At 42.2% G+C, this 18,376-nt stretch overlaps 1 protein-coding gene across 1 annotated transcript in view; it reads left to right on the top strand.

Moving 5' to 3' along the window:
- LOC126482002 (cytochrome P450 2A1-like) overlaps positions 1–17,396 on the top strand; it is a 67,264-nt gene extending 49,868 nt beyond the window's left edge. The window contains exon 2 of the mRNA XM_050105968.1: positions 17,167–17,396. Coding sequence (XP_049961925.1) covers positions 17,167–17,396 — 230 coding nt within the window. The remainder of the gene's footprint in view (positions 1–17,166) is intronic.
- Positions 17,397–18,376: the final 980 nt, after the last annotated feature.

The raw sequence follows: 18,376 nt of genomic DNA, 5'->3' as shown, positions 1-18,376 counted from the left end.
TGTGTCGCTATACTTTACACGAACAACTTGCCCATGGGCCGGCTGTCGTTTTACCTGCTATTGTTTAGTTAACCATAGCTGCTTTTGCGTTGGTGAATGACCATCGCCTCCAGGCGGAAGCGTCCACAGGGTTGTGGTGAAAGGCCCAGTGCGGGCAGCGCCGGTGAGGCGCTCTGCTGTAGCAGTTGACTGTTTGAAAAAGCTTGTCTTGTCCCCATAGGTGGATGGATGGATGGGTGGAGGGAGGGAGAGGAGGGATGAGGGGGTGTAAGACGGCCTTGATTTCGGCTGTTTGTGAGCTGAACACACGTTCAACTACCACCCCCTGTGCATTATGTCCCATTCATTGCAAGTTAGGTTTTTTCACTACAATTTCCTAGTGTAATTAGAACACTGATGCATTTTGTCCATCAGGTGCGGTAGCGTGTATTGGCTTCTATTACGTGTGTTGCGGGCGTCTGTAGCGAACTCTGACATCAAACAATGACAGACATTGTCCTCAGCTGCATGTTAACAGGTAACATATTTATTGAACTCTTCTTTGTCCAACACCAGAATCTCCTCAGTTGAACATATTTCTCGCCAAAACGAATAGAGGTAGTACCTGACACCTCAGCCTTTATTTTCCCGCCAGCTTGCAGGTGAAGGGTAGAGTTTGAGTATGTCTGTCACTAGTTTCGAGTGGTATTGTGAAGGTTTTTCCCAGCAGGGTAACACCAGTTGTACGGTAGCGTCAATTTTTGAGCTGTATTGCGATTTCAGGCAGTGCTTGTGTAGCGCGATGCACATAGTTGTGTAATTAGGCCCGATCTTTGTGATTAATTATGTAATTAGGACCGATCCTTACTTCGAGTTTCCCATCCAAAATAAATAAAGTTCACTAACATAACCTTCCTCTCCTTCATCTGGACAGTTTCCATGAGTTGGAGGGGGGGGGGGGGGGGGGGGGAGGAGGACTTGGGCTTGCCACCCAGTAGGACTAGGGTTCGAGTGCCGAAAAGGACACGGCTGTTTGTTATTCCCCGCCTATTCCAAGTGCCTCTGGTAGTATAATTGTGTTAGGGGATTGCAATTGGGTTTTCCATCCAGGATGACCAGCGTTCATGTCCTGGAAAGAGTACCGCCATTTTTAATTTCCCACCAATTCCCAGATTGGGGGTGGGGTGGGATGTCAGCACAATCTTTGGAAGAAGTAATTCCCACCAAAATTCGAAATTCTCGCCAATAGGGTAGGTGGGAGGGGGGGGGGGGGGAGGCGGCTGGGGCTCACGTGCAGGCTGAGAAACACACGACGTCACCCGGGGATGGGGGTGGGCGTGGTCTGGGTGGAGGTGGGCATGGTTGGGGGGGGGGGGTATTAATTGATAAATGTAATTAAATTGCATATCAATTTGATATCAAAATTGTACCTGTTCCCCCATCTTCCTACCACTGTCGTTGCTTAGTTTCTGGGTCATACTCATTACACTACGTCGGGTCATTTGTAATTTTATTGGTAAAAAGCCCTCTTGGGATGTTGTTCCGTCATGTTAGCAGCTGCAAAATCCGCGAACACGTGAAACATCATTTACGTGGAACAGCACTCGGACTTAACTGACCCTTCTGCACAAAAGCCAATATTCATTGGATTAGATTGCGTTTTCAGTGTTGCAAATCTCATTTTTGAAACGATTACTTCTTTAGATACATTGGTATTTACGATTTTTCAAAACTGACCCTAAATTTAGGTGCTGACAACTTCAGTGCTTCAAACGACAATTTCTGCTGAAGTAATTTAAACCTCAATACCTCAACTAAAAAGGACACGGCGCTTTCATTATGTTCTCAGCTTAAAAATGATCTATGAAAAGTTTCTACCAGCCACGCTCCTACATTAATGGCAATCAGATGTCAACAACTGAGTGCAAAGTGGACCCTCGATGTTCGACTCTGTGAGTTCGCTATAAATAGGATCATATTGCCAGACGCAACGCCGTATAAGCGTGGCGTAGCGGTTAGTGTCCCTTCTTGGCGTGTTGAACGTAATAGGTCAAAGCAGGGGTTAGATGTTACGAAGTATTTATAATTTTCTGAAAGGTTCTGGAAATTTTTTATCTTTGCAATAGTCATGTATTATCGAATACTCGATGTTTTTCTGAGTAACACCACTCCCTCTCCAGTAATGAAATATTTTTATGTTCTGGCTGTATGTTAATTTCCGTAATAAACGTGTTTTCAGTAATAAGAGTCATACTTAAACTACGTCACTGCTTTCGAATTTGCAGTTGATTCAGTTTACAACGTGACAGTATCACAGATAGCAATTTCTTAATTATTTATTTGGCGTTCATGTAGATATCAATTATCCAATGCGAATGGTCCAAGTTCTATGGTGAAAACGATTGTTTTCGTTACAACTTATCCGGTGCTCCAAGTACGTATCACAAACAGATATGAAGCTCAAAATTTGAAAAAGTTTGAAAATGACCCTACTTTCCTCCAAGTTCGCGAGATATTTGGAAAAAGTACAACCAGAATTCCAAATATCATACACGAATATATAGTGCACAAAATTCCAAAGGGAATTACTTCAAAAAACGTTACGCTACACCACAAAACCAACACGCTGCTTTACGACAAATATAGACAACCCGTAGACTGGCGGTGGTATCCTAAATTACGTATCAAAACGTCTTCGGTCACAGGTTCGAACCCCGGCACCGTTTAAATTTTGAATAAAAATCAACAGCAATGGCGGCAGAAGACGTTCGGGACAAGAAGTCACCCTCATTCTGCCAACGGCCTTGTCACAGAGCATGGAGCATCGGACAGGAGAGGTTCAGGGCACTCTCTTCCTTTTGAGGTGGAAAACAGCCCCTTTTAAGACGGAAGAATCAGGAATGATCAACGACATGAGGATGTAGAAGGCTATGGAACCTTCTGCATTAAAGACACACAATGTGTATCTACAGGACATGTGGCCTGTAATTGAAAAACTGTCATTGTGATTAATCTCTCCGTTGGCAAAAGAATCTGGGATAGTTCTCCAATTCGGATCTCCGGGAGGGGCTGCTTAGGAAGAGACGAACGTGAGAAAGAGATTGAATAACCAAGGAAAGGATGATGTTCTACGTGGTGGGGCGTAGAATGTCAGAAGTTTGAATGTGCTAGGAAAACTAGAAAATTAGAGAAGGGATATGCTAAGGCTCAGTTTAGATACAGCGGAAATCAGTGAAGTGTAAATGGGAAGAAGACAAGGATTTTTGGTCGAATGACTACAGGGTAATATCAAATGCAGCAGAAGACAGTATAACGGAGATAAGATTCGTTATGAATAGAGAGGTAGGACAGAGAGTATGCTACTGTGAACAGTTCAGTGATAGGGTTGTTCTCATCAGAAACGACAGCAAACCAACATCGACAGCGATAGTTCAGGTATATTTGCTGACGTTGCAAACTGAAGATGAAGAGATAGAGGAAGTATGTAAAGCTATTGAACGCGTAATTCAGTACGTATAGGGAGATAAAAATCTAATAGCCATGGGTGATTGGAATGTGGTTGTAGGGCAAGTAGGGCTTGGTACTAGAAATGAGAGAGGAGAAAGTCTAGTTGAGTTCTGTATTAAATTTCGACTTGTAATGGCAAATACTCTATTCAAGGATCACAAGAGGAGGGCGTACACGTGGAAAAGGCCGGGAGATGCTGGAAGATTTCAGTTAGATTACGTCATGGTCAGGCACAGATTCCGAAATCAGTACTCGGTTGTAAGGCGTACCCAGGAGGAGATGTAGACTCAAATCACAATTAGTAGTGATGAAAGGTTGGCTGAAGTTTACAAGATTAGTAAGGGAAAAAAACGCGCAAAGAAGTGGGCTACGGAAACACTAAGGAATGAGGAGATACTCTTGAAGTTCTCTGAGGCTATAGATACTGCCACAAGCAATAGCTCAAAACACAGTTAAGTTGAAGAGGAATGGACGTCTCAAAAAAGGGCAATTACAGAAGTTGGAAAGGAAAACATAGGTACAAAGAAGATAACTGCGAAGAAACCATTGGTAACACAAGAAATACTTCAGTTGATCGATGAAATAAGGCAGTAGAAATATGTTAAGGAACTTCAGTAATAGAGAAACAAAAGTGTCACATAAGAATGAAATATATAGAACGTGCAGGGGAACAAATGCGGAAGTCAAAAAAACCTTTGGTGAAATTAAAAGCAAGGGTGGCAGCATTAAGAGTGCAATGGGAAATCCACTGTTAAATGCAAAGGAGAGAGTAGATAGGTGGAAAGAGTACATTGAAGGTCTCTATGAGGGAGAAGGCTTGTTTAATGGCGTGATAGAAGAAGGAACAGGAGTCGATACAGAAGGGATAGTGAATCCACTATTAGAAACAGAATTTAAAAGGGCTTTGGAAGACTTACGGTCGATTAAGGCAGGAGTGATAGACAACATTCCATCAGAATTTCTAAAATAATTGGGGGAAGTGGCAACAAAACGATTATTACGCTGGTGTGTAGAATGTATGAGTAAGTCGATATATCAGCAGACTTTCGGAGAAACATCAGCCACACATTTCCGACTGTTGCAAAAGCCCACAAGTGCGAGAATTATCGGACAATCAGTTTAACAACTCATGCATACGAGCTGCTGACCAGGAGAATACACAGTAGAATGTAAAAGAAAACTGAGGATATGTTAGACGACAATCAGTGTGGCTTTAGAAAATAAAGGCATTAGAGAGGCAACTCTGACGCTGTTGATAATGGAAACAAGACTAAAGAAAAGTTAAGAGAAGTTTATAGGATTTGTCGACTTGGAAAAATAAGGGTAAGCATAGGGAAAGACGAGTAATATACAATGTGTACAAGAATCACGAAGGAATAATAAGAGTGGAAGACGAAGACCGAAGTGCTCGGATTACAAAGGACGTAAGACAGGGATGTGGTCTTTCGCCCCGACAGTTCAATCGACACATCGAAGAAGCAATTACAGGAATAAAAGAAAGTTACAAGAGCTGAATTAAAATTCAAGATGAAAGGATATGACTGATAATATTCGCTGATGACATTACTATCCTTATTGAAAGTGAAGAAGAATTACATGATCTGCTGAATGGAATTTATATGCCAATGGGTACAGAATATGGACTGACAGTAAATCGAGGACAGACGAAACTAATTAGAAGTAGCTGGAATGAGAAAAGCGAGAAACTTAACATCACGACTGGTGATGACGAAGTAGATGAAGTTAAGGAATTCTGATACCTAGGCAGCAAAATAATCCGCGACGGTCGGAGCAAGGAGGACATCAAACGCAGACTAGCAAAGTCAAAAAGGGCATTTCTGGACAAGAGAAATCTACTAGTATCAAACATAGGTCTTTATTTGAGGACGAAATTTCTGAGTATGTACGTTTCGAGAACAGAATTTTATAGCAGTGAAACATGGGCTGTTGGATAACCAGAATAGAAAAGAATCGAAGCAGATGAGATGTGGCGTTAGAGGAGAATATTGAAAATTAGGTGGACTGATAAGGTAAGAAATAAGGAGGTTCTGCGAAGTTTCAGCAAGGAAAGGAATACGTGGAAAACACTGGCAAGAAGGGCGGATAGGATGGTAGGACATCTATTAAGCAATCATGGATTAACTTCCACGATACTAGAGGGAGCTGTAGAGGATAAAAACTGCAGACGAAGACTGAGATTGGAATACACAAGGCGTATATTTGAGGACGTAGGATGCAAGCGCTTCCCTGAAATGAAGAGGCTAGCACAAAAGAGGAATTCATGGATCGCTTCAAACCAGTCAGTAGATTGATAGATTGATGACTCAAAAAGAAAAAGAAAAAAAGAAAAGAAAAGGCAACGTAATCCCGCATTGGAAATCCGGTTGACATTTCAAACAAACGGAACCCTCATCGCATTTCCAATATGGCAGCGGGGAATTTAACATTGCACTTAACTGGATATAAGTAAGATTTCTAATACGGTATACTGTGTACAGTGGGCGTTTTCACGTGAATAGCTGCGGCAGAGTTAAAATTGAGTACATTTTGTACTCTAAATACACTACTTGTACACTTAACATGACCACTCATGTGAGTTGATACAAACTGGACTCCCTCTGGAGATCCAGTGCCCAAATATCTCACTGTTTCTCTAAAATATTTCAGGTGAATTCTAGGACGGTACCTTCGGACAGGTACCGCCAGTTACTTCGCACATGCTTAGCCGGTCGACGCTTGTGCTCCGTATCTAATGACATGAAAGGAGCGTTCAACTTCAGTTGACCTTTCTTTAATGTAATTACAGAGCACGTTTCTCCTTTGGGCAGCTTACATATTGTTTCCTGTCAAAACTAGCTCACTTGCTACTCGACACTGCAGTGGAACTTAACCTATAGCTGTACTATAGACCAAAAACCTTGGAAACAATTTTCGATGTACCCTGAGCGATGTCACGTTAGATACACAATTAGACAGCATGATCCACTACTTTCCCATCACAAAATTTCAAAAATGGAAGTTGGTTGAGTGATCGAAAGTGACATGATTAGAGACGCACACAAGGTCAGGAATGTTTTGAGCACCAAGGTCAGGCATGTTGTCAGAGGTGACCAGATCCATGTTGTTATGAAGTAGATTCCTCCGAAGAGCGTTGAACAAAATCATCTCTTTGAGAAGCATAAGAAATTGTCAGTGACAGCTTAACTCAAAAAATTAAGAAAATTATACGAACCAGACGTCATTAACCCGTGTCAACTATTGCAAAAATCTTTGGCTCCAGCTCATGTGCAATGATCAGCGACAGAACAGTCCCTCTGAACCAGTTAAAATCTGCATTGCTTCATTACAGGATCCCTCTGCAGGATGCCCGCCACCTAGGACAGCTAGGCTTGAGCAACTATCTACGGCTATACAGAATAGCCGTCGAAATACTGTATATTAATGTGGTGGTAATTTAACAGAAAAGAAACAAGCATGAGGCTCATCTTGAGCGATATTTGGCCAAAGGCTCTAAGGAGCCGATGGGTAAATTTATCTTTGACAGACGACAGTCGTTAATTGAATTTTATCCATGGAAGTAAAAAGAGAAGGGACGTCTCATTAAAAAAAATGGTTCAAATGGCTCTGAGCACTATGGGACTCAACTGCTGTGGTCATTAGTCCCCTAGAACTTAGAACTACTTAAACCTAACTAACCTAAGGACATCACACACACCTATGCCCGAGGCAGGATTCGAACCTGCGACCGTAGCAGCAGCGCGGCTCCGGGCTGAAGCGCCTAGAACCGCACGGCCACCGCGGCCAGCGACGTCTCATTACGTCACACACTTGAAGTCGATGTCTGCCATCTTAACTAACTCAAAACCTTAGGAAAGACGCGACTACTGAAGTCACATGTAGGACCATAGATCTTCTCACCAACTCGGAACGAGACAGGAACACGATCAGAAGGCTTTACCGCTGGGAACCGGCGTCTCCGCGACTATATGGCCCCCGAAGATCCATAGGAGAGGGTTCCACTAAGTCCGATACTAAATATTATAAACTCACCAACATGTGGGATAGCCAAACATCTAGCAGAACTACTAAAACCACATGTGGGTCACTGCCCACACCACGTCAAGAACTCGACAGAATTTGTGAAGGTACTCCAAGAGCTGTGCAAAGATGAGAAGAACCTACTAGTCAGCTTTGATGTTACGTCGCTTTTCTCCCGCGTGCCACTGGACGATTCCTTAGCGCTTCTCGATGGATACTTCGGTGAAGATACAATCAAATTCTTCCGACATGTGCTAACAACCACCTATTTCAGATGTGTTGGGAAATTCTATGAACAAATATACGGGGTTGCCATTGGCTCACCCATAGCTCCGAGTATTGCCAACCTCTACATGGAGCACTTTGAAGATGTAGCACTGGATACCGCCCGCCTTAAGCCAAATGCATTCTATAGATACGCTGACGACACATTTATGGTGCGGCCACATGGCAAGAAAAACGTACAGGAGTTTCTACGTCATCTCAGTGGCATACATGAAAATATCAAGTTCACCATGGAAGTAGAAGAGAACGGATGCTTACCATTTCTGGACATTTTAATCAACAGAAATCCGGACGGTACGTTGGGGTACTCGATCTACAGGGAAAAAGACGCATACTTACCTTTATCTTAATGCTCGGAGTTGCCACCATCCGGCACAACGCAACTCGTTACGAAAGACGTTGGCACAAAGAGCCAGTTTCATCTACGACAGAGGGAGTTTGCCACTGGAATTGCAGTACCCGCGGGAAACTTTCCGAAAAAACGGCTACAGCGAGACGCGCGCTACGGACAGGCAAGAGGCGGGAGGACAAGCCAGAAGAAAGCGAAGCAAATCGTGTAACGTTCCTGCTCTATGCTGGCTCCCCAACAGCCAAAATGGCCAGAATACTGAAAAAGTACGGCATAAAAGCCATTTTCCACACAACGCGAAAAGTAAAGGACATACTAGGTCAGACTAAAGACCCTTTAGGATTACAGACGCCGGGCAGCTGCAGTATCGAGTGCGAATTTCGAAGGCAGTACGTCGGACAAACACAACGGTGTATATCACAGAGCTGTATGGAGCACAACAGAAACGTGCGATTAGGACAAGTAGGCAAGTCCTCAGTAGCAGACCATAGCGTTAACCAGGGGCACACCTTCAACTTTGAAGAAACGAAGAAGATGTGCAGTGCCAACGCATTCTGGGACTCCGTCTTCAAGGAGGCAATGAAAACGTCTCCACAGCAATCTGGTCAAACGCGATAGAGGATTTCATCTTAGCGCAACGTGGGACTCCGCAATTGAGAAGATACGTCAGGAACGCTCCGTTCTGGAGGTGGCGGCGTCCGCGGACAGAATGGACAGCGACCAGGACTCGTCGGCCGCACCAGAGCCGCACCGTGAACTCACACCACGGGCCGCGCCGCTCGGTACCCGTTTCCGAAGGCTCCTGAAGTCCCGCCTGCAGAAGAGGACAGCGGTCAAGTCACTGAATAGATACGTGCAGTACAGCATCCCGACACCTTGCTCGAGGATGATGGGTTTGAAATTAATCGAAATGTTGCGGCAAGACGACGCCACCACACGGCTGATCACCCGATGAGAGTTCATAAACGTTTCTTTTTGATAACTCCTATTCCGCAGAAGATTATCTATTACCGTAACGTGTAAACGATGATGGTTAGGAATTACTGACTAACATCTGTCTGTCTTTAATTGAAAAACGTAAAAACTAAGAAATGATCAGCATGGGCGCAGATTTACAAAAAAAAAAAAAAAAAAACTGGTTCAATATACAATGGTTCGTTCCATATCATTAAATTTTATCATGCAAATGATAAATGGGACACGAAACTAAGTAACTATCTACTACTGCATCACAAAGCGTGGCACAGAGTTATATACTTAGAAAATCTCAAAATGAAATTCAAAAGGAAAATCCAGCAGATGATCAAAGTAGACATATAGGGTGATAAAAAAGTCAGTATAAATTTGAAAACTTAATAAACCACGGAATAATGTAGAAAGAGTGGTAAAAATTGACACACATGCTTGGAATGACATGAGGTTTTATTAGAACAAAAAAAAAAAAAAAAAAAGTTCACAAAATGTCCGACAGATGGCGCGTGAAAGATCTCTTGCGCGCGTCGTTTGGTGATGACCGTGTGCTCAGCTGCCACTTTCGTCATGCTTGGCCTCCCAGGTCCCCTGACCTCAGTCCGTGCGATTATTGGCTTTGGGGTTACCTGAAGTCGCAAGTATATCGTGATCGACCGACATCTCTAGGGATGCTGAAAGACAACGTCCGACGCCAATGCCTCACCATAACTCCGGACATGCTTTACAGTGCTGTTTACAGCATTATTCCTCGACTACAGCTATTGTTGAGGAATGACGGTGGACATCTTGAGCATTTCCTGTAAAGAACATCATCTTTGCTTTGTCCTACTTTCTTATGCTAATAATTGCTTTTCAAATCAGATGAAGCGCCATGTGTCGGACATTTTTTGAACTTTTGTATTTTTTTTGGTTCTAATAAAACCCCATGCCATTCCAAACATGAGTGTCAATTTCTACCCCTCTACATTATTCCGTGATTTATTGTTTTCAAATTTATACTGACTTTTTCACCACCCGGTACATTCCAATTGTCCTACGTTTGGTTGCTCCTGAAAAACTGACAGAGTTACTGGCGAGAAATATTCTGGGAAAAGAAACAAATAGGGTACTGTTGGAAAGGTAGGCCTCCATCTTACACAGGTTAAGCAATCATTAATAAAAAAAATACTTATAAACATATTAAAGCAGATGTCCATTTTATGAGGTCTTAAGCGTTTGAGAGCATTCCCTTAATCACATTTATAACATTCCGCAACGGCGGAAGTTGTTTAAAAATTATACCTTTTTTGCCGGCCACTGTGGCCGAGCGGTTCTAGGCGCTGTAGTCTGGAACCGCGCGACGGATACGATCGCACTTTCGAATCCTGCCACGGGCATGGACGTGTGTGATGTCCTTAGGTCAGCTAGGTTTCAGTAGTTTTAAGTTCAAGGAGACTGATGACCTCAGATGTTAAGTCCCACAGTGCTCAGAGCCATTTTGAATTTTATATGATTTTTTCTTACCCTGTAATTGCTATTATTGGCCACACACTGAATGACACGTCATAGCTAAGATTTCAAAGCGAGAATGTGTGTAAACTACAATAGGACTAATGCTCTGACAATCTAATGAGACAAGAAATCTTAGAGGTACTTAGAGGTATACCTCTATGCAGTTCTGTTTCTTTGACATTTCGATAGTCGTTCACTTTGTTCAAATGCACAATATGCAACAGCATGCTTTGCGTCTTTCCTTATTGCACACGTTTATGAGCTAACAAAAGAACACTTAGGTAAGGTTCTTGCACAAGTGAACAATAAAAATGTTGTGTTTATGAGTTGAAAGTTGAAAATGAAACAAAGAAGAAGAAGTACCAGTAAGAAAACAAACATTAGTTTCGGAGTTTGTAATCTCCCCACGGAAAATTACCCTCTACCACGCAATAATTAATAATTATCAATCAAATCATCCACATTTATTCACTTTTGGAAAGTATCTGATCGGATTTTCTAGTAATATATGCGCCGATAGCTCGTCGACGCCAAGGTATTTTTCTAGTACGTTTATTCTTTGGAAGAACAGAGATACATATATGTATTCTCCATGGTTGTTAGGGACGGATAACTAGGACAGCTTCGGAAGTATCTGTTGGAAGATTGTCGGGTTGCTAAAAGAGACATATTTGCTCTTCTTCTCGCTAAAGCGAGCTATTAACGTTTGTGCCACTAGCGGGTTATTTGAAGAGAGAGAAAAACTGTAAACGCAAATTAAGTAAGACTTGGAATCAACAGAAAACGGAACACGTAATGGAGATGGACTGAATATACAATTTTCCTCAGAAATAAGGTTTGTGACCCTTTTATTCTAGAGTGAGTGACGAATGAGTTCTCTGTCTGAATCTTGATGATTGTCTTGGCCCTGTAATTAGTGGGGAAGTTTCAGTTGTGACGAAGAGAGCCTGCAATCACCGAGATTTTATAAAATCGTCCAAAAAGGCTTCGGAGACATCTGAAATTCTAAATCTGTCGTAAAATGAACGAATTGTTCAAACGATCGATTTTCCCAACTGAATGCAGCGCTTAACAATAATAATAGATATAAAGATCTTTTACAGCAAGCCAGCCGCTGAATATTGAGACGAAGGGCTCCACCAGAGATTCTATTGGGCTGAGTTCACGTAATCAAATATTATATTTAAAACTGTATATAGAGAAAGGACAGAGAGAGAGAGAGCGAATGAAATTAGAGAAAATACGCAGAATCCTCCATTAGTATAATTGTTTCCCTGTCTTATCACGGATCAGCCTAAAGATAAAACAGGAGGCCCTTACTTTACTGTACAGGTTTATGTGTGAGAGACATTACACCAAGTTAGCGGCAAGCTGCATTCACATACTTTCATCATTTACAGTATAATCCATTATAAGTTCCAGCTTCATTTGCTATCGGAAAAAATACAGTAAAACTGGAATAAAATGCATTACGAAAGCATCCTTTTCACATGAAATACTTTTCTCGATTATTAGAATCATATCCACAAAAACAAGTTATATTAACGAGGCCAGCAAAAACTCATTCAAGATCAGAAAAAGGAGTGAAATTCCTTCCTGGCACTATGCTGTTAGTGTAAGAACTATAATTTTTTGTATTTAAAGCAGCTGTTGCATGCAGATAGGCCCCACCCACTCTTGCTACAAAACAAAGCATAACGCCTATATCGCCATGTCCCTTTTTTTTACCTCCATGGTCACGACAATTCTGCTTCATTTTCGTTACAATCTGTGACAGCAGCTCTCCAAGTGAACAGTAAGCTACACTTCTCAATACGATATCGGATGAGTGCGAATAGTATTGTTGATATTGGCATATAACACAGTTTTTACAATATCAGTTGTACGTAGTAGCATGAAAATAGGCATTAGCTAAAGAATGACATCCATTTGTCTTTCTGTAGTTTCCAAAGGACTCTGGTAGGTTTGCAAGGCAGTTTATTTACGATTTTCATATAACCTGCATATATTTACTGAAGAAAGTCATTTTCTCTTAAGACAAAAATGGCAAGTGAACAGCAAAAGCCTTGACCTTATCGAGAAAGATGCTGTGTATCTACTCAAAAATGTGAAGTTTTGTTCACTAACATTCCAGTCAAGTTAGCGAATGTGGAAGGTAGGAAAACTGTATAGAATGTATTGAATACTTTATTTAACGTATCAAGTAAGCCACAACAACTGTAGCTGAAGGGAGAATCAAACAGACATGATAATATGAGGGTTATTCGGAAAGTAAGGAACGATCGGTCGTGAAATGGAAAATGAAGTGAAAATCTAATGAAGCTATGCTCAGATGCGTTGGGCACTGTGTCTATCACGCCCGCCGATTGCATCATGTCGCTCTTGCCAGTTCTGAGCTCACAGTGAGAACGTATACATAGCTAGAAATTAGCGTATCCCACCAAGTATGAGGGCCTGGCGAAAGATTTCGCCTGAAGCTATGTTCTCCATATAACATAACTGTCATGCGGTTGGTTCTACACGACAATTCTTGGCCACAATCTGCAGGGGCAATGAAGATGCTCCTAAAGCTTTTTCAATATCGCCCGCAATATAGTTGGTAATTAGCTACCCCTGAGGTTCATCTCTGCTCAAATGAACCGCTGGCTATGAAGACAATATTTTGACACAGACAACGAGCTACAGTCCAGAGTAGAAAGTTGTCGAAAAGCACTTGCCGCTGTCATCTATAACGAGGGAATTGAAAAGTTGGTACAACGCTACGACAGATGTCTAAGTCTGAGCGGCGACTGTGTGCAGAAGTAGCTGGAAGGTGTAGCCAACCGCTGCAAATAAAACAGTTTTGATTTTCACTGTGGTTTCAATTTTGCGACCTATCGTTCCTTTCTTTCCGAATAGCCCTCGTAATATGTTAAAACTAATAAAACTGTTTCCCAGCACAGAAGAAACCAGTTTCATAAATGGCAAGATTCTTCAACACAGTCGCTTTTTAAGAAAAAGTAATTACATTTACAAAAAAAATCGTGTATTAGAAAGTCAACTGAAGTATAAGAATATGGGAATCATTAGACGCCGTACAAAATCGGCACGTGTCAAGGGAAGTGCCTGCGACAATTTGAACAGACAACAACAAAAATATATGTTTCTCACGCGTGAAAAACGTGTTTATGTTCTCTTGCTTTTTTCGTCTGAGTAAGATGCCGTTATACACATACTCGAAAATATTTCATTAATCTCACGGCTGGCTTTCTCGCCGTAAGGGGTGCTGACGTGGTTCTATCAGACGGTAACAACTATTACATTAGCGAGTGTCGCGACAGTAATGTGTTAGACTGCGACGCTACTGCATGTAATCCTCGACTACGAACTTTCCCACAGTATTTATGTCGCTCTTCTATATCTGATTCGTCTATTGGAAAGACACAGCAGAACGAGGAGCACCTCAGGAGATGTGCAGTGCATCTCTGGACTTCTATAAAAGCCGTATGATTCAGCAGCAGCTAAGACCCTAGCCGTGATAGCCTTTATTGAATGACAGCGGGAACATCTCGAACAGTGATGAATTCAAGAGGTGGTACAAGGAGGGAAAATACCCCTAGAAGATAAAAATTCCCCTTGAGAAACTCGTATCTATTTGTATATAACATTAAAAGTCAAAATAACGTATGAACTTAAGCTATCGTCTGGGCTGGAGTAATGTAACAAGTAATGAGCTAGCATTGTTTTGACAAAATTCAACTGCGCCGGCAGGGTGTTAAATCTGCATATGCTGATACGCGCAAAAAGGCTCCATTTAAATACAAAAGCTGCTGCCTGCTACAGACTCGGCGCTACTCAGCTTCCATTGTTGTAATGAATTTCAACTTCTTGTATGCAGCTATTTTAACAGTAACTCAGTGAACAGCCTACTATGGGAAAGTGACATGATTATTCAATGTGTATGCGGTCTTCGTCAATTTCTCGTATAAAAAAAGCGTGAGTGGCGAAAAGCGATTTGGAAAAAACAGACTTTATTTGCTTTCTTTTCTAATAAAAGACAGTGCACTGCAGAAGACATAGATGAGTGTGTGCCTATTGAAAGAATTGCTAGTGAATGTGAAGGTGAACTGCATACTGAATCTTCACTTATTCTTCCTCAGTTTTCGAACGAAAATTATACTATTTCTGACTCATCCTCAGTTATAAACCTAAAAAGAGTGTTGAACGCCAGATTAAGTACCGGCAAAAAATGGGAATGTATGTACAGTCGGCTGTACTTTGACCACTATCGGGGCGCAAATTGTGTTATGTGGATTTGAAAACGGTGTCGAAACTCTGCAAAAAGCACGGTGAGTAGTAAGTACCTTTTACTAAAATTAGAAAAGCTACTGGAAGCACCGAAAAGCTGTAAAAGAACGCCACTTCAGAGATCCGCGCTAAAGCCTGTGCACTTTAATACTGAAAATTACAGTGATTAAACGCTCCAAAAGTTAATCGCGAAGTAATGTCTTCTTCATTTCGAGGTTGTGTTTCCTTAGTATTGAAGAACACCCCCACACAACAAAATAGGAATCTCTAATTCGTAAGGTAGTATTAAGAAGCTACATTAATCTTGAAAACTGGGTTAATTTCAGAGTGAAAGGTCCATATACACTGATGAGCAAAACATTATGAATACTGCCCATTACGAGGTCGTGTGCTGCCTGGTCGCGCAGAAGGCACTTGACACGGTAAGACAAATATGTGAGTGGGGCAGAGAAAAATGGGGAATCACTCAAGCGACGATAAGTCGCGCAAATGTGCAAACTAGCCGACTTAAGCGACTGACAAAAGCCAGATGTTGCGGCCCAGTGCCTGGAAACGGCGAAGCTGTTCGCGTGCTGTTGGGGTGAGCGACTATGGAAAGAGATTGAAGAATGCTGAAACCACGAGTAGGCGACGATAAGTTGGACGTCCAAACTTCATCATCCATACCTCATCACAGAATATAGGGATCGTGGGCTTGCCCACTCTCTAAAGCAGGATATGCGGTGGTCTGTGGCAGCTCTGATGACAGAGGACAGCGCTGGCGCAGGCACGAGTGGTTTGGAGCACACCGTTCAGTGAACAGCCCTGAGCATGGTGTTCCGCAGCAGAGGACCCATACGTGTTCCCACGTTGGCCTAACAACATTGTCAGACATGATTACAGTATGCACAGGATCATCAAGTAGGACCGGGGATAAATGGAATCGTGTCACCTGATCGGATGAGTCCCATTTATTTTTAAACCAGGTCGATGTTCGAGCTCAGATACGCTGTCATCCAGGGGAATGGCTGCTCGAAACATACAGCGCGCCACGGACGCAGGCCTTTGAAAGCAGTATTATGTTATGAGAACGTTCATCTGGGATTCCGTGGAAGCTGCGGTAGTAATCGAAGGCACCATGTTACCTGTGAACTAAGGGAACATTATTAGGGACCACCTTAACCCGTTATCCTTGACGTCTTCTCTAACAGCTATGGGATCTTCCAGCAGGATAACTATCCGTGTCACAAATCCATAATCGTGCTGCTGTGGTTTCAAGAACATGATAGTGAATTCACGTTGATGTCTGGGTCATCAAATTCGACTTATCTGAATCCGATGAAACCCAAATGGAACGCTATCGGGCGTCAGCTCCACGCCCTCGAACCAACGGCATGTAAATTACGGCAAGTGTGTGGCCTGTGAGTAATATCTGCTGCTGTAAACTTCTAGAAACCTGTCAAGTATAGAAACCTATCAAGTGCTTCTATAACGCAAGGGACGCAGAATCAGTGCTGAATTTCGTTACAGAAGTGGACCAACGTGCTTTAAAGTAGGTGGACATAACGTGTTGGTTCATCAGTGTATCTTATCAGATATACTGGGGATGAGAAACCTACAGAAATTTTCATTGATAACGACAGATATACTGTAAAGAACACTCGACTTTTTGGTAAACGTAGGCCTACGTTATTCCGTACAATAATATTGTTTTACTGATTCTCATAATTTTATACTTTAAGATAAATAATTAATTTTGCTACACCTACCTAGTGTTTACACTATATAATTATCACAGATGAAGGGAAATTTTTACATATTAGTAACATTGCTATTTATTTAGTATGTTATCAATAAAATCTGAAGCCTGTAAGCTTTTCCCCCTCCCTCCCCCGTGAACTTAATATCCCCTCCCCTCCAGCCCCTCCCTTGAGGAAAACGGCTGTATTCATCAATGGTCTCGAGAGGTTGGTTGATAACGTACCAAAATAGATCAGAGCATATTGCAATACATTGTATGAAGCAGTACGGTAGCCTACTGAGTGTTACCCAGAAGTAGATTTTGATTTCGCAGATTTGCAAAGAAGATGATCACTTTCAACCAGTCTAACTTTCCTTTGTTTTTGTGACTGTTCTGATTTTATTAAGCGGTAAAGTTATTTGGGTTATTTTCGTGTGTTGTTGCTTCACTCCCTGCTTCCCTTGAATCAATCCAACACATATTAATGAGTATGCAGGAAGCGAAAAACCTATTTGAGTAGTGCTTTCTTTGTTTCCAGAAAGCCAGCTCCTCATGCTGTTTTACGACATGTTTACTGCTGGTGCAGAAATGACAAGCAACTCTCTTCGATTTGCTTTCCTTGTGATGTTACGGCATCCTGACGTCCAGGAACGAGTGCACAAAGAGACAAAAGAAGCAGTTGGTACTGACAGACTTCCAACTCACGAGGACAAAGACAGGTACTTAGATCAACTTTATACTGATGAACTTATGGGAGAAAATTGTTAAAACTTGACAGCTAGATGATGTTTGTAATTTAGTGATACATCTAACCAACTAATCTTAATATTCATAAACAGTTTACGAGACACTGATATTAAAACTCATTCCAAGACAAAAGAAAGGAACAATGACCCACGAAGGATTTACCCAAATGTGACAGGAATTGGTACATGTGATGTACTTATGCGGATCAACAGATGACAACAATTTCAGAAGGAAATGGGTCATAAATTGAGCAAGGCAATATCCCGTTGGTTCACCCCTGACCCTTATATCCTCCTGATGCATATTATGGCAAATTATGTCCAATTGGCGAGTTAGATCGCCAAAAACACGAGATGGTTAGAAAAACCTGCCAAAAAAGCTCCAACCATTCTCAATTGGAGAGATATCCAGAGACCTTGCTGGCCACGCCAGAGTTTGTCAAGCACGAAGACAAGTAGTAGAAACTCTCGCCGTGTGTGGGCAGGCATTGTCTTGCTGAAATGTAAGCCAGGATGGCTTTCCATGAAGGGCAACAAAATGGGTGGGTAATATAGTCGATGCACCGCCATACTTTGAAGGTGCAGCAGATGACAACCAAAGGGGTCGTCCTATGAGAAGAAACGGTACTTCCAGACCATCACTCCTCCTTGTCGGACATTGGTGGATGACAGTCAGGTTGGTATCTCATCGCTGTCTGGGTTGTCTCCAGACACTTCTTTGCTGGTCATCGGGGCTCAGATCGAAGCGGGACTCGCCACTGAAGACAATTCTAGTCCAGCCAATGAGACTGTCTGCAGACGTGTTGCCAGCCAAATGGCCCTACAACTGGGAGTGATAGTCTGGGGTACCATTTCATTTCATAGCAGGACTTCTTCGGTAATCACCCATGGCACCATTACTGCACAGCGGTATGTCCAAAATATTCTATACCCCATTTTTTTCACTTGCTGCTATGTTTTCTGACCCACCCTCTGGTTGCTTATGGTGGATCGTTATATGCC

This window comes from Schistocerca serialis, chromosome 5, assembly GCF_023864345.2.
Source record: "Schistocerca serialis cubense isolate TAMUIC-IGC-003099 chromosome 5, iqSchSeri2.2, whole genome shotgun sequence".
Lineage (NCBI taxonomy): Eukaryota > Metazoa > Arthropoda > Insecta > Orthoptera > Acrididae > Schistocerca > Schistocerca serialis.
This window is presented reverse-complemented; position numbering and strand designations above follow the sequence as displayed.